Source organism: Salvelinus fontinalis, chromosome 27 (genome assembly GCF_029448725.1).
Source record: "Salvelinus fontinalis isolate EN_2023a chromosome 27, ASM2944872v1, whole genome shotgun sequence".
Lineage (NCBI taxonomy): Eukaryota > Metazoa > Chordata > Actinopteri > Salmoniformes > Salmonidae > Salvelinus > Salvelinus fontinalis.
The window spans coordinates 35,263,815-35,287,724 of record NC_074691.1 but is presented as its reverse complement, the minus strand read 5'-3'; the positions used below and the strand labels follow the sequence as shown (position 1 = coordinate 35,287,724).

At 47.7% G+C, this 23,910-nt stretch overlaps 1 protein-coding gene across 1 annotated transcript in view; it reads right to left on the bottom strand.

The window, feature by feature from the left end:
• The window catches only part of LOC129825499 (coiled-coil domain-containing protein 85C-B-like), a 36,131-nt gene extending 20,075 nt beyond the window's left edge, over positions 1-16,056 (bottom strand). The window contains exons 1-3 of the mRNA XM_055885651.1: positions 15,188-16,056; positions 8,444-8,539; positions 8,072-8,173 (exon numbers count right to left, since the gene is read on the bottom strand). Coding sequence (XP_055741626.1) covers positions 8,072-8,173; positions 8,444-8,539; positions 15,188-15,253 — 264 coding nt within the window. The 5' untranslated portion in view covers positions 15,254-16,056. The remainder of the gene's footprint in view (positions 1-8,071; positions 8,174-8,443; positions 8,540-15,187) is intronic.
• Positions 16,057-23,910: the final 7,854 nt, after the last annotated feature.

Genomic DNA, 23,910 nt, shown 5'->3' with positions numbered 1-23,910 from the left:
ATTAGAACACTGCTGCAGGATGGGACAGAGACACAGAGGAACAACACACTCCAATTAGAACACTGCTGCACAATGGAACAGAGACACAGAGGAACTACACGCTCCAATTAGAACACTGCTGCACAATGGAACAGAGGAACAACACACTCCAATTAGAACACTGCTGCACAATGGAACAGAGACACAGAGGAACAACACACTCCAATTAGAACACTGTTGCACAATGGAACAGAGGAACAACACGCTCCAATTAGAACACTGTTGCACAATGGAACAGAGGAACAACACACTCCAATTAGAACACTGCTGCACAATGGAACAGAGACAAAGAGGAACAACACGCTCCAATTAGAACACTGCTGCAGGATGGGACAGAGACACAGAGGAACAACACACTCCAATTAGAACACTGCTGCAGGATGGGACAGAGACACAGAGGAACAACACACTCCAATTAGAACACTGCTGCAGGATGGGACAGAGACACAGAGGAACAACACACTCCAATTAGAACACTGCTGCACAATGGAACAGAGGAACAACACACTCCAATTAGAACACTGCTGCACAATAGAACAGAGGAACAACACACTCCAATTAGAACACTGCTGCACAATGGAACAGAGACACAGAGGAACAACACACTCCAATTAGAACACTGTTGCACAATGGAACAGAGGAACAACACGCTCCAATTAGAACACTGTTGCACAATGGAACAGAGGAACAACACACTCCAATTAGAACACTGCTGCAGGATGGGACAGAGACACAGAGGAACAACACGCTCCAATTAGAACACTGCTGCACAATGGAACAGAGGAACAACACACTCCAATTAGAACACTGCTGCACAATGGAACAGAGACACAGAGGAACAACACACTCCAATTAGAACACTGCTGCACAATGGAACAGAGGAACAACACGCTCCAATTAGAACACTGCTGCACAATGGAACAGAGACACAGAGGAACAACACACTCCAATTAGAACACTGCTGCAGGATGGGACAGAGACACAGAGGAACAACACGCTCCAATTAGAACACTGCTGCAGGATGGGACAGAGACACAGAGGAACAACACACTCCAATTAGAACACTGCTGCAGGATGGGACAGAGACACAGAGGAACAACACACTCCAATTAGAATACTGCTGCAGGATGGGACAGAGACACAGAGGAACAACACGCTCCAATTAGAACACTGCTGCAGGATGGGACAGAGACACAGAGGAACAACACACTCCAATTAGAACACTGCTGCACAATGGAACAGAGGAACAACACGCTCCAATTAGAACACTGCTGCACAATGGAACAGAGACAAAGAGGAACAACACGCTCCAATTAGAACACTGCTGCAGGATGGGACAGAGACACAGAGGAACAACACACTCCAATTAGAACACTGCTGCAGGATGGGACAGAGACACAGAGGAACAACACACTCCAATTAGAACACTGCTGCACAATAGAACAGAGGAACAACACACTCCAATTAGAACACTGCTGCACAATGGAACAGAGACACAGAGGAACAACACACTCCAATTAGAACACTGTTGCACAATGGAACAGAGGAACAACACGCTCCAATTAGAACACTGTTGCACAATGGAACAGAGGAACAACACACTCCAATTAGAACACTGCTGCAGGATGGGACAGAGACACAGAGGAACAACACGCTCCAATTAGAACACTGCTGCACAATGGAACAGAGGAACAACACACTCCAATTAGAACACTGCTGCACAATGGAACAGAGACACAGAGGAACAACACACTCCAATTAGAACACTGCTGCACAATGGAACAGAGGAACAACACGCTCCAATTAGAACACTGCTGCAGGATGGGACAGAGACACAGAGGAACAACACACTCCAATTAGAACACTGCTGCAGGATGGGACAGAGACACAGAGGAACAACACACTCCAATTAGAATACTGCTGCAGGATGGGACAGAGACACAGAGGAACAACACGCTCCAATTAGAACACTGCTGCAGGATGGGACAGAGACACAGAGGAACAACACACTCCAATTAGAACACTGCTGCACAATGGAACAGAGGAACAACACGCTCCAATTAGAACACTGCTGCAGGATGGGACAGAGACACAGAGGAACAACACACTCCAATTAGAACACTGCTGCAGGATGGGACAGAGACACAGAGGAACAACACACTCCAATTAGAATACTGCTGCAGGATGGGACAGAGACACAGAGGAACAACACGCTCCAATTAGAACACTGCTGCAGGATGGGACAGAGACACAGAGGAACAACACGCTCCAATTAGAACACTGCTGCACAATGGAACAGAGACACAGAGGAACAACACACTCCAATTAGAACACTGCTGCAGGATGGGACAGAGACACAGAGGAACAACACACTCCAATTAGAACACTGCTGCACAATGGAACAGAGACACAGAGGAACAACACGCTCCAATTAGAACACTGCTGCACAATGGAACAGAGGAACAACACACTCCAATTAGAACACTGTTGCACAATGGAACAGAGGAACAACACACTCCAATTAGAACACTGTTGCACAATGGAACAGAGGAACAACACGCTTCAATTAGAACACTGTTGCACAATGGAACAGAGACACAGAGGAACAACACACTCCAATTAGAACACTGTTGCACAATGGAACAGAGGAACAACACGCTTCAATTAGAACACTGTTGCACAATGGAACAGAGGAACAACACACTCCAATTAGAACACTGCTGCACAATGGAACAGAAACACAGAGGAACAACACGCTCCAATTAGAACACTGCTGCAGGATGGAACAGAGACACAGAGGAACAACACACTCCAATTAGAACACTGCTGCACAATGGAACAGAGATACAGAGGAACAACACGCTCCAATTAGAACACTGCTGCAGGATGGGACAGAGGAACAACACACTCCAATTAGAACACTGCTGCAGGATGGGACAGAGACACAGAGGAACAACACACTCCAATTAGAACACTGTTGCACAATGGAACAGAGGAACAACACACTCCAATTAGAACACTGCTGCACAATGGAACAGAGACACAGAGGAACAACACGCTCCAATTAGAACACTGCTGCAGGATGGGACAGAGACACAGAGGAACAACACACTCCAATTAGAACACTGCTGCAGGATGGGACAGAGACACAGAGGAACAACAAACTCCAATTAGAACACTGCTGCAGGATGGGACAGAGACACAGAGGAACAACACACTCCAATTAGAACACTGCTGCACAATGGAACAGAGACACAGAGGAACAACACACTCCAATTAGAACACTGTTGCACAATGGAACAGAGGAACAACACGCTCCAATTAGAACACTGTTGCACAATGGAACAGAGGAACAACACACTCCAATTAGAACACTGCTGCACAATGGAACAGAGACACAGAGGAACAACACACTCCAATTAGAACACTGCTGCACAATGGAACAGAGGAACAACACACTCCAATTAGAACACTGCTGCACAATGGAACAGAGACACAGAGGAACAACACACTCCAATTAGAACACTGTTGCACAATGGAACAGAGGAACAACACACTCCAATTAGAACACTGCTGCACAATGGAACAGAGGAACAACACACTCCAATTAGAACACTGCTGCAGGATGGGACAGAGACACAGAGGAACAACACGCTCCAATTAGAACACTGCTGCAGGATGGGACAGAGACACAGAGGAACAACACGCTCCAATTAGAACACTGCTGCAGGATGGGACAGAGACACAGAGGAACAACACACTCCAATTAGAACACTGCTGCAGGATGGGACAGAGACACAGAGGAACAACACACTCCAATTAGAACACTGCTGCAGGATGGGACAGAGACACAGAGGAACAACACACTCCAATTAGAACACTGCTGCAGGATGGGACAGAGACACAGAGGAACAACACGCTCCAATTAGAACACTGCTGCACAATGGAACAGAGACACAGAGGAACAACACACTCCAATTAGAACACTGCTGCAGGATGGGACAGAGACACAGAGGAACAACACACTCCAATTAGAACACTGCTGCAGGATGGGACAGAGACACAGAGGAACAACACACTCCAATTAGAACACTGCTGCACAATGGAACAGAGACACAGAGGAACAACACACTCCAATTAGAACACTGCTGCAGGATGGAACAGAGACACAGAGGAACAACACACTCCAATTAGAACACTGCTGCAGGATGGAACAGAGACACAGAGGAACAACACGCTCCAATTAGAACACTGCTGCACAATGGAACAGAGACACAGAGGAACAACACACTCCAATTAGAACACTGCTGCAGGATGGGACAGAGACACAGAGGAACAACACACTCCAATTAGAACACTGCTGCAGGATGGGACAGAGACACAGAGGAACAACACACTCCAATTAGAACACTGCTGCACAATGGAACAGAGACACAGAGGAACAACACACTCCAATTAGAACACTGTTGCACAATGGAACAGAGGAACAACACACTCCAATTAGAACACTGCTGCACAATGGAACAGAGACACAGAGGAACAACACGCTCCAATTAGAACACTGCTGCAGGATGGGACAGAGACACAGAGGAACAACACACTCCAATTAGAACACTGCTGCACAATGGAACAGAGACACAGAGGAACAACACACTCCAATTAGAACACTGCTGCACAATGGAACAGAGACACAGAGGAACAACACACTCCAATTAGAACACTGTTGCACAATGGAACAGAGGAACAACACACTCCAATTAGAACACTGCTGCACAATGGAACAGAGACACAGAGGAACAACACACTCCAATTAGAACACTGCTGCAGGATGGGACAGAGACACAGAGGAACAACACGCTCCAATTAGAACACTGTTGCACAATGGAACAGAGGAACAACACACTCCAATTAGAACACTGCTGCACAATGGAACAGAGACACAGAGGAACAACACACTCCAATTAGAACACTGTTGCACAATGGAACAGAGGAACAACACACTCCAATTAGAACACTGCTGCACAATGGAACAGAGACACAGAGGAACAACACGCTCCAATTAGAACACTGCTGCAGGATGGGACAGAGACACAGAGGAACAACACACTCCAATTAGAACACTGCTGCACAATGGAACAGAGACACAGAGGAACAACACACTCCAATTAGAACACTGCTGCAGGATGGAACAGAGACACAGAGGAACAACACACTCCAATTAGAACACTGCTGCAGGATGGAACAGAGACACAGAGGAACAACACGCTCCAATTAGAACACTGCTGCACAATGGAACAGAGACACAGAGGAACAACACACTCCAATTAGAACACTGCTGCAGGATGGGACAGAGACACAGAGGAACAACACACTCCAATTAGAACACTGCTGCAGGATGGGACAGAGACACAGAGGAACAACACACTCCAATTAGAACACTGCTGCACAATGGAACAGAGACACAGAGGAACAACACACTCCAATTAGAACACTGTTGCACAATGGAACAGAGGAACAACACACTCCAATTAGAACACTGCTGCACAATGGAACAGAGACACAGAGGAACAACACGCTCCAATTAGAACACTGCTGCAGGATGGGACAGAGACACAGAGGAACAACACACTCCAATTAGAACACTGCTGCACAATGGAACAGAGACACAGAGGAACAACACACTCCAATTAGAACACTGCTGCACAATGGAACAGAGACACAGAGGAACAACACACTCCAATTAGAACACTGTTGCACAATGGAACAGAGGAACAACACACTCCAATTAGAACACTGCTGCACAATGGAACAGAGACACAGAGGAACAACACACTCCAATTAGAACACTGCTGCAGGATGGGACAGAGACACAGAGGAACAACACGCTCCAATTAGAACACTGTTGCACAATGGAACAGAGGAACAACACACTCCAATTAGAACACTGCTGCACAATGGAACAGAGACACAGAGGAACAACACACTCCAATTAGAACACTGTTGCACAATGGAACAGAGGAACAACACACTCCAATTAGAACACTGCTGCACAATGGAACAGAGACACAGAGGAACAACACGCTCCAATTAGAACACTGCTGCAGGACGGGACAGAGACACAGAGGAACAACACGCTCCAATTAGAACACTGTTGCACAATGGAACAGAGGAACAACACACTCCAATTAGAACACTGCTGCACAATGGAACAGAGACACAGAGGAACAACACGCTCCAATTAGAACACTGCTGCACAATGGGACAGAGACACAGAGGAACAACACACTCCAATTAGAACACTGCTGCAGGATGGGACAGAGACACAGAGGAACAACACGCTCCAATTAGAACACTGCTGCACAATGGGACAGAGACACAGAGGAACAACACACTCCAATTAGAACACTGCTGCACAATGGGACAGAGACACAGAGGAACAACACACTCCAATTAGAACACTGCTGCACAATGGAACAGAGACACAGAGGAACAACACGCTCCAATTAGAACACTGCTGCAAAATGGGACAGAGACACAGAGGAACAACACACTCAAATTAGAACACTGCTGCAGGATGGGACAGAGACACAGAGGAACAACACGCTCCAATTAGAATACTGCTGCAGGATGGGACAGAGACACAGAGGAACAACACGCTCCAATTAGAACACTGCTGCAGGATGGGACAGAGACACAGAGGAACAACACGCTCCAATTAGAACACTGCTGCAGGATGGAACAGAGACACAGAGGAACAACACGCTCCAATTAGAACACTGCTGCAGGATGGGACAGAGACACAGAGGAACAACACGCTCCAATTAGAACACTGCTGCAGGATGGGACAGAGGAACAACACACTCCAATTAGAACACTGCTGCACAATGGAACAGAGACACAGAGGAACAACACACTCCAATTAGAACACTGCTGCAGGATGGGACAGAGACACAGAGGAACAACACACTCCAATTAGAACACTGCTGCAGGATGGGACAGAGACACAGAGGAACAACACACTCCAATTAGAACACTGCTGCAGGATGGGACAGAGACACAGAGGAACAACACACTCCAATTAGAACACTGCTGCAGGATGGGACAGAGACACAGAGGAACAACACGCTCCAATTAGAACACTGCTGCAGGATGGGACAGAGACACAGAGGAACAACACACTCCAATTAGAACACTGCTGCACAATGGAACAGAGACACAGAGGAACAACACACTCCAATTAGAACACTGCTGCAGGATGGGACAGAGACACAGAGGAACAACACGCTCCAATTAGAATACTGCTGCAGGATGGGACAGAGACACAGAGGAACAACACGCTCCAATTGGAACACTGCTGCAGGATGGGACAGAGACACAGAGGAACAACACGCTCCAATTAGAACACTGCTGCACAATGGAACAGAGACACAGAGGAACAACACACTCCAATTAGAACACTGCTGCAGGATGGGACAGAGACAGAGAGGAACAACACACTCCAATTAGAACACTGCTGCACAATGGGACAGAGGAACAACACACTCCAATTAGAACACTGCTGCACAATGGAACAGAGACACAGAGGAACAACACACTCCAATTAGAACACTGCTGCACAATGGAAGAGAGGAACAACACACTCCAATTAGAACACTGCTGCACAATGGAAGAGAGACACAGAGGAACAACACACTCCAATTAGAACACTGCTGCAGGATGGAACAGAGACACAGAGGAACAACACACTCCAATTAGAACACTGCTGCAGGATGGAACAGAGGAACAACACACTCCAATTAGAACACTGCTGCAGGATGGGACAGAGACACACCGAGCGAGAGAGAGAGAGAGACTCTGTACAACAAAGCTACAGTTCCTCCTAGTGCTTCATAGCTCTGAGCAAAATAGGCCAAGGCAATGTAGTTACAAGACCCAGAAAACCAATACTCATGTTTCTACCTGTACTAATAACGCATCAGGTGAGGGAGACAGATGAAAAGAGAGAGAGAAGGAGAAAGAAAAGACTACTTACATTACACATCTCTCTGACGATGGCCTTCTCCTTCTCACTCAGATCCTCCTCGTAGTCCTCTGGGCCCTGTTTCTTATCCAGGTTCTCATGCACCTCCAACACCTGGTACAATCAGGCATATGATCATGAAAACAAGTAAGTGAATCTATGGGATTCATTGTTTAAAGCAGCAGTCTCTCACAACACATCATCAACAACAACCTAGTCCTGCAGATACAATGGATGCTCAAATAAAAGTCCTTGTTTTGGGCTGTGTATTTTCAAATTAAAATACATCAAATACACAGAGAAAATAATTTTAAAAACCAGATCCACAAATACACATGTTTTTGAACCCAAGTCTGTGTGAGAGATAATGTCAAGTTGTCATACCTTCATAGCGTGGACCACAGACTCTGGTTTCTGAACACAGGACAGGTAACCTGTTACCGGGGTTGACTCGCTGGTGGTGAGGCGACCAATCGTGCCCTGAGACAGGAGAAAGACTGAGTTAGTCTGGTGGGGAGGCGACCATTCGTGCCCTGAGAGAGGAGAAAGACTGAGTTAGTCTGGTGGGGAGGCGACCATTCGTGCCCTGAGACAGGAGAAAGACTGAGTTAGTCTGGTGGGGAGGCGACCATTCGTGCCCTGAGAGAGGAGAAAGACTGAGTTAGTCTGGTGGGGAGGCGACCATTCGTGCCCTGAGACAGGAGAAAGACTGAGTTAGTCTGGTGGGGAGGCGACCATTCGTGCCCTGAGAGAGGAGAAAGACCCATTTAGTCTGGTGGGGAGGCGACCATTCGTGCCCGCTATTCTAAACTATTTGTAATTGCTTGAAGTTACTTACTTACTGTATAGGTAAGGCCTAACCACAAAAGCAAAATTCATTTTGTTCCTTCCCTTATTTTTTAGGTGAAACCCACGGTGTGAGATGTGTTAGTAGAACTACTATGCTGGTGAAACCCACTGTGTTAGATGTGTTAGTAGAACTACTATGCTGATGAAACCCACTGTGTGAGATGTGTTAGTAGAACTACTATGCTGGTGAAACCCACTGTGTGAGATGTGTTAGTAGAACTACCATGCTGGTGAAACCCACTGTGTGAGATGTGTTAGTAGAACTACTATGCTGGTGAAACCCACTGTGTGAGATGTGTTAGTAGAACTACTATGCTGATGAAACCCACTGTGTGAGATGTGTTAGTAGAACTACTATGCTGGTGAAACCCACTGTGTGAGATGTGTTAGTAGAACTACTATGCTGGTGAAACCCACTGTGTGAGATGTGTTAGTAGAACTACTATGCTGGTGAAACCCACTGTGTTAGATGTGTTAGTAGAACTACTATGCTGATGAAACCCACTGTGTTAGTAGAACTACTATGCTGGTGAAACCCACTGTGTGAGATGTGTTAGTAGAACTACTATGCTGATGAAACCCACTGTGTGAGATGTGTTAGTAGAACTACTATGCTGGTGAAACCCACTGTGTTAGATGTGTTAGTAGAACTACTATGCTGGTGAAACCCACTGTGTTAGATGTGTTAGTAGAACTACTATGCTGGTGAAACCCACTGTGTTAGATGTGTTAGTAGAACTACTATGCTGGTGAAACCCACTGTGTGAGATGTGTTAGTAGAACTACTATGCTGGTGAAACCCACTGTGTTAGATGTGTTAGTAGAACTACTATGCTGGTGAAACCCACTGTGTTAGATGTGTTAGTAGAACTACTATGCTGGTGAAACCCACTGTGTGAGATGTGTTAGTAGAACTACTATGCTGGTGAAACCCACTGTGTGAGATGTGTTAGTAGAACTACTATGCTGGTGAAACCCACTGTGTTAGTAGAACTACTATGCTGGTGAAACCCACTGTGTTAGATGTGTTAGTAGAACTACTTTGCTGGTGAAACCCACTGTGTTAGTAGAACTACTATGCTGGTGAAACCCACTGTGTTAGATGTGTTAGTAGAACTACTATGCTGGTGAAACCCACTGTGTTAGATGTGTTAGTAGAACTACTATGCTGGTGAAACCCACTGTGTTAGTAGAACTACCATGCTGGTGAAACCCACTGTGTTAGATGTGTTAGTAGAACTACTATGCTGGTGAAACCCACTGTGTTAGTAGAACTACTATGCTGGTGAAACCCACTGTGTTAGTAGAACTACTATGCTGGTGAAACCCACTGTGTTAGATGTGTTAGTAGAACTACTATGCTGGTGAAACCCACTGTGTGAGATGTGTTAGTAGAACTACTATGCTGATGAAACCCACTGTGTGAGATGTGTTAGTAGAACTACTATGCTGGTGAAACCCACTGTGTGAGATGTGTTAGTAGAACTACTATGCTGGTGAAACCCACGGTGTGAGATGTGGTAGTAGAACTACTATGCTGGTGAAACCCACTGTGTGAGATGTGTTAGTAGAACTACTATGCTGGTGAAACCCACTGTGTGAGATGTGTTAGTAGAACTACTATGCTGGTGAAACCCACTGTGTTAGTAGAACTACTGTGCTGGTGAAACCCACGGTGTGAGATGTGTTAGTAGAACTACTATGCTGGTGAAACCCACTGTGTGAGATGTGTTAGTAGAACTACTATGCTGGTGAAACCCACTGTGTTAGATGTGTTAGTAGAACTACTATGCTGGTGAAACCAACTGTGTGAGATGTGTTAGTAGAACTACTATGCTGGTGAAACCCACTGTGTTAGATGTGTTAGTAGAACTACTATGCTGGTGAAACCCACTGTGTGAGATGTGTTAGTAGAACTACTATGCTGGTGAAACCCACGGTGTGAGATGTGGTAGTAGAACTACTATGCTGGTGAAACCCACTGTGTGAGATGTGTTAGTAGAACTACTATGCTGATGAAACCCACTGTGTGAGATGTGTTAGTAGAACTACTATGCTGATGAAACCCACTGTGTGAGATGTGTTAGTAGAACTACTATGCTGATGAAACCCACTGTGTGAGATGTGTTAGTAGAACTACTATGCTGATGAAACCCACTGTGTGAGATGTGTTAGTAGAACTACTATGCTGATGAAACCCACTGTGTGAGATGTGTTAGTAGAACTACTGTGCTGGGCCAGATATGGATTCTATTCCTTGCTGGGTAAGGCTTTTGTATAAGTAAAGGTTTTCGACAGCGCAGAGAAACACACAGCTCCAGGCAGTGTTTACTATTCATATGGTTGAGTCCTGGCTCAGTTCCCTGCATAATCAGCCTGTTTTAGGTCTTCCAGTACAGGGAGAGAGAAATACATTGTCAAAAACTATGGTCCTTAAGTTAACACACTGTCAGATACTATGGTCCGTAGGTTAATACACTGTCAGATACTATGGTCCGTAGGTTAATACACTGTCAGATACTATGGTCCGTAGGTTAACACACTGTCAGATACTATGGTCCGTAGGTTAATACACTGTCAGATACTATGGTCCGTAGGTTAATACACTGTCAGATACTATGGTCCGTAGGTTACCACACTGTCAGATACTATGGTCCGTAGGTTAATACACTGTCAGATACTATGGTCCGTAGGTTACCACACTGTCAGATACTATGGTCCGTAGGTTAACACACTGTCAGATACTATGGTCCGTAGGTTAATACACTGTCAGATACTATGGTCCGTGGGTTAACACACTGCCAGAAACTATGGTCCGTAGGTTAATACACTGTCAGATACTATGGTCCGTAGGTTACCACACTGTCAGATACTATGGTCCGTAGGTTAACACACTGTCAGATACTATGGTCCGTAGGTTAATACACTGTCAGATACTATGGTCCGTGGGTTAACACACTGTCAGAAACTATGGTCCGTAGGTTAATACACTGTCAGATACTATGGTCCGTAGGTTAACACACTGTCAGATACTATGGTCCGTGGGTTAACACACTGTCAGAAACTATGGTCCGTAGGTTAATACACTGTCAGATACTATGGTCCGTAGGTTAACACACTGTCAGATACTATGGTCCGTAGGTTAATACACTGTCAGATACTATGGTCCGTAGGTTAATACACTGTCAGATACTATGGTCTGTAGGTTAATACACTGTCAGATACTATGGTCCGTAGGTTAATACACTGTCAGATACTATGGTCCGTAGGTTAATACACTGTCAGATACTATGGTCCGTAGGTTAATACACTGTCAGATACTATGGTCCGTAGGTTAATACACTGTCAGATACTATGGTCCGTAGGTTAATACACTGTCAGATACTATGGGATACAGTGCGGACTATCTCGTGTCGGCGTGAATGAAATGAAGGCAGAGTTGTCTAACTAAAACACACACACGTGCACGAACACATGCACACTCACACACAACGTGACTTGAAAGTGGAAGTGGGGCAGAACAAAGAGAGAGCAGAGGGCTAACTAAATATAAAACCATGATGATGATGGGAGAAGAAGCCATCCTATTAACTAACTATTAACTAAGAGAGAACAGGAAGTTCAGAATCATCTCTTTGTCTTTGTCTCTGTCAGTCTCTCTTTTTCTCTCTGTCTCTCTCTCTCTCTGTCAGTCTCTATTTTTCTCTCTGTCTCTCTCTCTCTCTGTCTGTCTCTGTCTGTCTGTCTCTCTCTCTGTCTGTCTCTCTGTCTCTGTGTCTCTGTGTGTGTGTTCCACTAAGGCCATCTCTTACGCTTGGATGAACAGATCAGAAGCCAGCCAATGACAGTACAGACCATAATGAGATGGAGACGTGGAGAAGTCATGACAACTGGACCAAAACAAGACGCAAGGTTAAGGGCTGTTCTTAGGCACGATACAGCCCTTAGCCGTGGTATATTGGCCTTATTCCACAAGCCCCCGAGGTGCCTTATTCCACAAACCCCCGAGGTGCCCTATTCCACAAACCCCCGAGGTGCCCTATTCCACAAACCCCCGAGGTGCCTTATACCACAAACCCCCCAGGTGCCCTAAACCACAAACCCCCGAGGTGCCCTATTCCACAAACCCCCGAGGTGCCCCATTCCACAAACCCCCCCAGGTGCCCTAAACCACAAACCCCCGAGGTGCCCTATTCCACAAACCCCCGAGGTGCCCTATTCCACAAACCCCCCAGGTGCCCTAAACCACAAACCCCCGAGGTGCCCTATTCCACAAACCCCCGAGGTGCCCTATTCCACAAACCCCCGAGGTGCCCTATTCCACAAACCCCCCAGGTGCCCTAAACCACAAACCCCCGAGGTGCCCTATTCCACAAACCCCCGAGGTGCCCTATTCCACAAACCCCCCAGGTGCCCTAAACCACAAACCCCCGAGGTGCCCTAAACCACAAACCCCCGAGGTGCCCTATTCCACAAACCCCCCAGGTGCCCTAAACCACAAACCCCCGAGGTGCCCTATTCCACAAACCCCCCATGTGCCCTATTCCACAAACCCCGAGGTGCCCTATTCCACAAACCCTCGAGGTGCCCTATTCCACAAACCCCCCAGGTGCCCTAAACCACAAACCCCCGAGGTGCCCTATACCACAAACCCCCGAGGTGTCTTATACCACAAACCCCCGAGGTGTCTTATACCACAAACCCCCGAGGTGTCTTATACCACAAACCCCCGAGGTGTCTTATACCACAAACCCCCGAGGTGCCCTATACCACAAACCCCGAGGTGCCCTATTCCACAAACCCCCGAGGTGTCTTATACCACAAACCCCCGAGGTGCCCTATACCACAAACCCCTGAGGTGCCCTATTCCACAAACCCCCGAGGTGCCCTATACCACAAACCCCCGAGGTGTCTTATACCACAAACCCCCGAGGTGCCCTATACCACAAACCCCGAGGTGTCTTATACCACAAACCCCCGAGGTGTCTTATACCACAAACCCCTGAGGTGTCTTATACCACAAACCCCCGAGGTGCCCTATACCACAAACCCCCGAGGTGCCCTAATCCACAAACCCCCGAGGTGCCCTATTCCACAAACCCCCGAGGTGTCTTATACCACAAACCCCCGAGGTGCCCTATACCACAAACCCCCGAGGTGTCTTATACCACAAACCCCCGAGGTGCCCTATACCACAAACCCCCGAGGTGCCCTATTCCACAAACCCCCGAGGTGCCCTATACCACAAACCCCCGAGGTGTCTTATACCACAAACCCCCGAGGTGTCTTATACCACAAACCCCCGAGGTGCCTTGTTCCACAAACCCCAGATGTGCCCTATACCATAAACCCCAGATGTGCCCTATTCCACAAACCCCAGATGTGCCCTATTCCATAAACCCCCGATGTGCCTTATTCCATAAACCCCTGATGTGCCTTATTCCACAAACCCCGAGGTGCCCTATTCCACAAACCCCCGAGGTGTCTTATACCACAAACCCCCGAGGGGCCCTATTCCACAAACCCCCGAGGTGCCCTATTCCACAAACCTCCGAGGTGCCCTATACCACAAACCCCGAGGTGCCCTATTCCACAAACCCCCGAGGTGCCCTATTCCACAAACCTCCGAGGTGCCCTATTCCACAAACCCCCGAGGTGCCCTATTCCACAAACCCCCGAGGTGCCCTATACCACAAACCCCGAGGTGCCCTATTCCACAAACCCCCGAGGTGCCCTATACCACAAACCCCGAGGTTCCCTATTCCACAAACCCCCGAGGTGCCCTATACCACAAACCCCGAGGTGCCCTATTCCACAAACCCCCGAGGTGCCCTATACCACAAACCCCCGAGGTGCCCTATACCACAAACCCCCGAGGTGCCTTATTCCACAAACCCTCAAGGCGCCTTATTGCTATTACAAACTAGTTATGAACATAATAAGATAGACTACGGATTTCAGCCAATCAGCATTCAGGCAGTTTATAATAGAACATATAGTTCTGTATGTAGGGCCTTTGGACTGGGTCTTAGGTCTGGCTGTATGTAGGGCCTTTGGACTGTGCCTAATTCATTTCATAGTACATGACTCAGTTGAAACGGGCTCTGGGGAGACAGAAGCCTAAAGGCCTGGAGTCCGTGGTTTAAACTGGGTGGTTGTGATGTTAGAGAGAGAGAGTGGGAGAAAGACATGCAGAGGATAGCTGTAAGAACAGCAGTAGGTAGATGCCTGTTTATAGTTAGTAAAGAGGTCTGTGTGTGTCTGTGTGTGTGTTCTCACGTTGTGCCGTGTATCTTGGCGTCGTGGCAGGGATGACAGCTGAGACTCAGAGTGGTACAGGGTCATCCCCTTCCTCAGGACACGCAGGTCCCCTGGGTTTAACTGCTGCTGGGGAGACAGAGAGAGATTATCACACACTGTTCATTATTCACATCACAGCCCCAGAACCTACCAACACACTGTTCAATACCCACATCACATCACAGCCCCAGAACCTACCAACACACTGTTCAATACCCACATCACATCACAGCCCCCAGAACCTGCCAACACACTGTTCAATACCCACATCACATCACAGCCCCCAGAACCTGCCAACACACTGTTCAATACCCACATCACATCACAGCCCCAGAACCTACCAACACACTGTTCATTATTCACATCACAGCCCCAGAACCTACCAACACACTGTTCAATACCCACATCACATCACAGCCCCAGAACCTACCAACACACTGTTCAATACCCACATCACATCACAGCCCCAGAACCTGCCAACACACTGTTCAATACCCACATCACATCACAGCCCCAGAACCTACCAACACACTGTTCAATACCCACATCACATCACAGCCCCAGAACCTACCAACACACTGTTCAATACCCACATCACATCACAGCCCCCAGAACCTGCCAACACACTGTTCAATACCCACATCACAGCCCCAGAACCTACCAACACACTGTTCAATACCCACATCACATCACAGCCCCAGAACCTACCAACACACTGTTCAATACCCACATCACATCACAGCCCCCAGAACCTGCCAACACACTGTTCAATACCCACATCACATCACAGCCCCAGAACCTACCAACACACTGTTCATTACCCACATCACATCACAGCCCCCAGAACCTGCCAACACACTGTTCAATACCCACATCACATCACAGCCCCCAGAACCTACCAACACACTGTTCAATACCCACATCACATCACAGCCCCAGAACCTACCAACACACTGTTCAATACCCACATCACATCACAGCCCCAGAACCTACCAACACACTGTTCAATACCCACATCACATCACAGCCCCAGAACCTACCAACACACTGTTCAATACCCACATCACATCACAGCCCCAGAACCTACCAACACACTGTTCAATACCCACATCACATCACAGCCCCAGAACCTACCAACACACTGTTCAATACCCACATCACATCACAGCCCCAGAACCTACCAACACACTGTTCAATATCCACATCACATCACAGCCCCAGAACCTACCAACACACTGTTCAATATCCACATCACATCACAGCCCCAGAACCTACCAACACACTGTTCATTACCCACATCACAGCCCCCAGAACCTACCAACACACTGTTCATTACCCACATCACATCACAGCCCCAGAACCTACCAACACACTGTTCATTACCCACATCACATCACAGCCCCCAGAACCTACCAACACACTGTTCATTACCCACATCACATCACAGCCCCCAGAACCTACCAACACACTGTTGTGCACAGGGATAGGTCAAAAATGTCTCATATGGAAATATTCTGAAATGCTGTCCTCTATGTAGAGTCCTCTACGTATTCTCTCATATTCATAAAGATCACAGGTCCCTGGAGGTTCTAACTAGCCATCCGCCCATCTGTCTGTCTGTAGGGAGAATCGCCAATGTTTCGTATGACATTTCCAGAGTCACGCACGTCCAGCATGTTGTGTGTGTGGTCACGTGATGGCTGGAAGAACCTTGTAAACCTAGCTAAAAATAACACAGTGAGCGGTGTGTGTGTTTGTGTGTGTGTCACATCTGGCGCTCCTGGGTGTCAGGGGACTGAATGCAGAACACAGCCTTCTCCCACAATGACACACACTCCAGAGATACAATTAGCACTCCACCACTGCACCTCTGGCTCATGCTGCTTCACATTCCCCATCCTATCACTCCTCTAGCATTCCCTCATCCCATCACTCCTCTAGCATTCCCCCATCCCATCACTCCTCTAGCATTCCCCCATCCCATCACTCCTCTAGCATTCCCCCATCCCATCATTCCTCTAGCATTCCCCCATCACTCCTCTAGCATTCCCCCATCCCATCACCTCTCTAGCATTCCCCCATCCCATCACTTCTCTAGCATTCCCCCATCACTCCTCTAGCATTCCCCCATCCCATCACTCACCTAGCATTCCCCATCACATCATTCCTCTAGCATTCCCCATCCCATCATTCCTCTAGCATTCCCCCATCACTCCTCTAGCATTCTCCCATCACTCCTCTAGCATTCTCCCATCCCATCACTCCTCTAGCATTCCCCCATCCCATCACTCCTCTAGCATTCCCCCATCCCATCACTCCTCTAGCATTCTCCCATCCCATCACTCCTCTAGCATTCCCCCATCCCATCACTCCTCTAGCATTCCCCCATCCCATCACTCCTCTAGCATTCTCCCATCCCATCACTCCTCTAGCAATCTCCCATCCCATCACTCCTCTAGCATTCCCCCATCCCATCACTCCTCTAGCATTCCCCCATCCCATCACTCCTCTAGCATTCTCCCATCGCATCACTCCTCAAGCATTCTCCCATCCCATCACTCCTCTAGCATTCCCCATCCCATCACTCCTCTAGCATTCCCCCATCCCATTACTCCTCTAGCATTCCCCCATCCCATCACTCCTCTAGCATTCCCCCATCCCATCACTCCTCTAGCATTCCCCCATCACTCCTATAACATTCCCCCATCACACCACTCCTCTAGCATTCCCCATCACACCACTCCTCTAGCATTCCCCCATCCCATCACTCCTCTAGCATTCCCCCATCCCATTACTCCTCTAGCATTCTCCCATCACATCCCTCCTCTAGCATTCCCCCATCCCATCACTCATCTAGCATTCTCCCATCCCATCACTCCTCTAGCATTCCCCCATCACTCCTATAACATTCCCCCATCCCTCCTCCAGCATTCCCCCCTCAGTCTCTAAAACTTGTTACGGCTAGACGTTCCGCTAGCGGAACCCCTCGACAACATCCGGTGAAATGGCAGAGCGCCAAATTCAAATTAAATTACTATAAATATTAAACTTTCATGAAATCACACATGCAATACACCAAATTAAAGCTACTTTTGTTGTTAATCCAGCCAACGTGTCAGATTTCAAAAAGGATTTACGACAAAAGTAAACCATGCGATTATCTGAGGATAGCACCCCACCAAACAAACACATGACATTCATATTTCAACCCGCCAGGCGCGACACAAAATGCAGAAATAACGATATAATTCAGACCTTACTTTTGAAGATCTTCTTTTGTTGGCACTCCAATATGTCCCATAAACATCACAAATGGTCCCTTTGTTCGATTAATTCCGTCGTTATGTCTCCAAAATGTCCATTTATTTGGAGCGTTTGATCCAGAAAAACACCGGTTCCAACTCGCACAACATGACTACAAAATATCTAGTAAGTTACCTGTAAACTTGTTCCAAACATTTCAAACAACTTTCCTAATACAATTTTAGGTATTTTTTTACGTAAATAATCGATAAATTTTAAGACGGGATAAACAACGATCAGTAGCGGATAAAAACAAAGTGGAGCGAGCTTTCAGGTAGCGCATCCCTAACAAACAGTACACTTCACTCGACCCTCGTTCTGAACTGCCCTACTTCTTCATTTCCCAAAGGAAAAACATCAACCAATTTCTAAATACTGTTGACATCCAGTGGAAGCGATAGGAACTGCAAGCAAGTGCCACAGAAATCTAGATCCCCATAGAAATCCCATTGAAAAGAGAGTGACCTCAAAATTTCTTTCCTGGATGGATTTTTCTCAGGTTTTCGCCTGCCATATCAGTTCTGTTATACTCACAGACATTATTCAAACAGTTTCAGACACTTTATCGTGTTTTCTATCTAAATATCCCAATTATATGCATATCCTAGCTTCTGGGCCTGAGTAGCAGGCAGTTTACCTTGGGCACGCTTTTCATCCGGATGTGAAAATACTGCCCCCTAGCCCGAAGAGGGTAACCTGTTCCACACCGCCCCCTCATTATCAAAACTCAGACAGGATGACTCCCGGTCTTCCAGTCACCTCTCGGGACATTGTGATGGATGGGGAACAGGACTGTGCCATGAGGAGATGCCAGCCTGTCTTACAGACCAATGGTGTATAGTTCTGTTTGTCTCTATCAGCAGCATAAGATTCAGAAGTGGAAGTTGGGAAGTTTGTTTTATTATCTAAAGCATAATACCAAGGAGTTTAAGCCGAGGAAAGACGTGGGATTCCTGGTTGAGGCTGAAAGCAGCGACTGAGGCTCTGTTTTCATTGGGAGCCAAGGGAGAGATAAAGAAATGAGGCGGAGGGGTGTGATGTCATGTTAAAATGTGAGAGGTGCTAAGAGGAATGGTTAAAGACTGACGAGGGAATACTGGATGAGTAAAGGGTAGGATGGAGGAAGAGCAAGGAGGAATGGTTACCACTACACACTAGGACAGTCCTCTCCTCTTCTCCTGTTCACTCTTACCAGACTATTTAACTACTCAGGCCGACTCAGCCAGAGTAACACTACACCGGTCTGTCTAAAGACTGTTGAACTACTCAGGCTGACTCAGCCAGAGTAACACTACACCGGTCTGTCTAAAGACTGTTGAACTACTCAGGCCGACTCAGCCAGAGTAACACTACACCGGTCTGTCTAAAGACTGTTGAACTCCTCAGGCCGACTCAGCCAGAGTAACACTACACCGGTCTGTCTAAAGACTGTTGAACTCCTCAGGCCGACTCAGCCAGAGTAACACTACACCGGTCTGTCTAAAGACTGTTGAACTACTCAGGCCGACTCAGCCAGAGTAACACTACACCGGTCTGTCTAAAGACTGTTGAACTACTCAGGCCGACTCAGCCAGAGTAACACTACACCGGTCTGTCTAAAGACTGTTGAACTACTCAGGCCGACTCAGCCAGAGTAACACTACACCGGTCTGTCTAAAGACTGTTGAACTACTCAGGCCGACTCAGAGTAACACTACACCGGTCTGTCTAAAGACTGTTGAACTACTCAGGCCGACTCAGCCAGAGTAACACTACACCGGTCTGTCTAAAGACTGTTGAACTACTCAGGCCGACTCAGCCAGAGTAACACTACACCGGTCTGTCTAAAGACTGTTGAACTACTCAGGCCGACTCAGTCAGAGTAACACTACACCGGTCTGTCTAAAGACTGTTGAACTACTCAGGCCGACTCAGCCAGAGTAACACTACACCGGTCTGTCTAAAGACTGTTGAACTACTCAGGCCGACTCAGCCAGAGTAACACTACACCGGTCTGTCTAAAGACTGTTGAACTACTCAGGCCGACTCAGCCAGAGTAACACTACACCGGTCTGTCTAAAGACTGTTGAACTACTCAGGCCGACTCAGCCAGAGTAACACTACATCGGTCTGTCTAAAGACTGTTGAACTACTCAGGCCGACTCAGCCAGAGTAACACTACACCGGTCTGTCTAAAGACTGTTGAACTACTCAGGCCGACTCAGCCAGAGTAACACTACACCGGTCTGTCTAAAGACTGTTGAACTACTCAGGCCGACTCAGCCAGAGTAACACTACACCGGTCTGTCTAAAGACTGTTGAACTACTCAGGCCGACTCAGCCAGAGTAACACTACACCGGTCTGTCTAAAGACTGTTGAACTCCTCAGGCCGACTCAGCCAGAGTAACACTACACCGGTCTGTCTAAAGACTGTTGAACTACTCAGGCCGACTCAGCCAGAGTAACACTACACCGGTCTGTCTAAAGACTGTTGAACTCCTCAGGCCGACTCAGAGTAACACTACACCGGTCTGTCTAAAGACTGTTGAACTACTCAGGCCGACTCAGAGTAACACTACACCGGTCTGTCTAAAGACTGTTGAACTACTCAGGCCGACTCAGAGTAACACTACACCGGTCTGTCTAAAGACTGTTGAACTACTCAGGCCGACTCAGCCAGAGTAACACTACACCGGTCTGTCTAAAGACTGTTGAACTACTCAGGCCGACTCAGAGTAACACTACACCGGTCTGTCTAAAGACTGTTGAACTCCTCAGGCCGACTCAGCCAGAGTAACACTACACCGGTCTGTCTAAAGACTGTTGAACTACTCAGGCCGACTCAGCCAGAGTAACACTACACCGGTCTGTCTAAAGACTGTTGAACTACTCAGGCCGACTCAGAGTAACACTACACCGGTCTGTCTAAAGACTGTTGAACTACTCAGGCCGACTCAGCCAGAGTAACACTACACCGATCTGTCTAAAGACTGTTGAACTACTCAGGCCGACTCAGAGTAACACTACACCGGTCTGTCTAAAGACTGTTGAACTCCTCAGGCCGACTCAGCCAGAGTAACACTATACCGGTCTGTCTAAAGACTGTTGAACTCCTCAGGCCGACTCAGCCAGAGTAACACTACACCGGTCTGTCTAAAGACTGTTGAACTTGTCATGTTTTGTCATTGATTATCATGTCTTGTCCTTGTGCTTCCCTTCTATTCGTTTCCCTCTGCTGGTCTTATTTGGTTCTTTCCCTCTTTCTATCCCTCTCTCTCCCCCTCCCTCTCTCCCTCTCTCGCTCTCTCTCTCTATCGTTCCGTTCCTGCTCCCAGCTGTTCCTCATTCTCCTAACTACCTCATTTACTCTTTCACACCTGTCCCCTATTTTGCCCTCTGATTAGAGTCCCTATTTCTCCCTCTGTTTTCCGCTTCTGTCCTTGTCGGATCCTTGTTTGATGTTTGCTGTTCTGTGTCCTTGTTCCGCCCTGTCGTGTTTTTGCCTTCATCAGATGCTGCGTGTGAGCAGGTGTTACCTAAGATATATCCAAGAGTACCGTTTTGTTTAAGACTGGAATAAAGACTCTGTTTATGTTAAGTCGCTTTTGGGTCCTCATTCACCAGCATAACAGAAGGATCCGACCAATAATGGACCCAGCGACTACGGATTCTCGCAACACTGCCATCAAGATCCAGGGAGCAATGCTCGGCAGACACGAGCAGGAATTGTCTGCTGCTCGTCATGCCGTTGAGACCCTGGCCGCTCAGGTCTCCAACCTCTCAGGACAGTTTCAGAGTCTTCGTCTCGTGCCACCTGCTACTTCCTGGTCTTCCGAGTCTTCGGAACCTAGGGTTAATAACCCACCATGTTACTCTGGGCAACCCACTGAGTGCCGCTCCTTTCTCACCCAGTGTGATATTGTGTTTTCTCTCCAGCCCAACACATACTCAAGAGAGAGAGCTCGGATCGCCTACGTCATATCACTCCTTACTGGTCGGGCTCGGGAGTGGGGCACAGCTATCTGGGAGGCAAGGGCTGAGTGTACTAACGATTATCATAGCTTTAAAGAGGAGATGATACGGGTTTTTGATCGTTCAGTTTTTGGGAAGGAGGCTTCCAGGGCCCTGGCTTCCCTATGTCAAGGTGATCGATCCATAACGGATTACTCTATAGAGTTTCGCACTCTTGCTGCCTCCAGTGACTGGAACGAGCCGGCGTTGCTCGCTCGTTTTCTGGAGGGACTCCACGCTGAGGTTAAAGATGAGATTCTCTCTCGGGAGGTTCCTTCCAGCGTGGACTCTTTGATTGCACTCGCCATCCGCATAGAACGACGGGTAGATCTTCGTCACCGAGCTCGTGGAGGAGAGCTCGCGTTAACGGTGTTCCCCCTCTCCGCATCTCAACCATCTTCTCCCATCAGCTCAGAGACTGAGCCCATGCAGCTGGGAGGTATTCGCATCTCAACTAAGGAGAGGGAACGGAGAATCACCAACCGCCTTTGCCTCTATTGCGGTTCTGCTGGACATTTTGTTATTTCATGTCCAGTAAAAGACAGAGCTCATCAGTAAGCGGAGGGCTACTGGTGAGCGCTACTACTCAGGTCTCTCCATCAAGATCCTGTACTACATTGTCGGTCCATCTACGCTGGTCTGGTTCGGCTGCTTCCTGCAGTGCCTTGATAGACTCTGGGGCTGAGGGTTGTTTTATGGACGAAGCATGGGCTCGGAAGCATGACATTCCTCTCAGACAGTTAGGGAAGCCCACGCCCATGTTCGCCTTAGATGGTAGTCTTCTCCCCAGTATCAGATGTGAGACACTACCTTTAACCCTCACAGTATCTGGTAACCACAGTGAGACCATTTCCTTTTTGATTTTTCGTTCACCTTTTACACCTGTTGTTTTGGGTCATCCCTGGCTAGTATGTCATAATCCTTCTATAAATTGGTCTAGTAATTCTATCCTATCCTGGAACGTTTCTTGTCATGTGAAGTGTTTAATGTCTGCTATCCCCCCTGTTTCTTCTGTCCCCTCTTCTCAGGAGGAACCTGGTGATTTGACAGGAGTGCCGGAGGAATATCATGATCTGCGCACGGTCTTCAGTCGGTCCAGAGCCAACTCCCTTCCTCCTCACCGGTCATATGATTGTTGTATTGATCTCCTTCCGGGAACCACTCCTCCTCGGGGTAGACTATACTCTCTGTCGGCTCCCGAACGTAAGGCTCTCGAGGATTATCTGTCTGTTTCTCTTGACGCCGGTACCGTGGCGCCTTCTTCCTCTCCCGCCGGAGCGGGGTTTTTTTTTTGTTAAGAAGAAGGACGGTACTCTGCGTCCATGCGTGGATTATCGAGGGCTGAATGACATAACGGTTAAGAATCGTTATCCGCTTCCCCTTATGTCGTCAGCCTTCGAGATTCTGC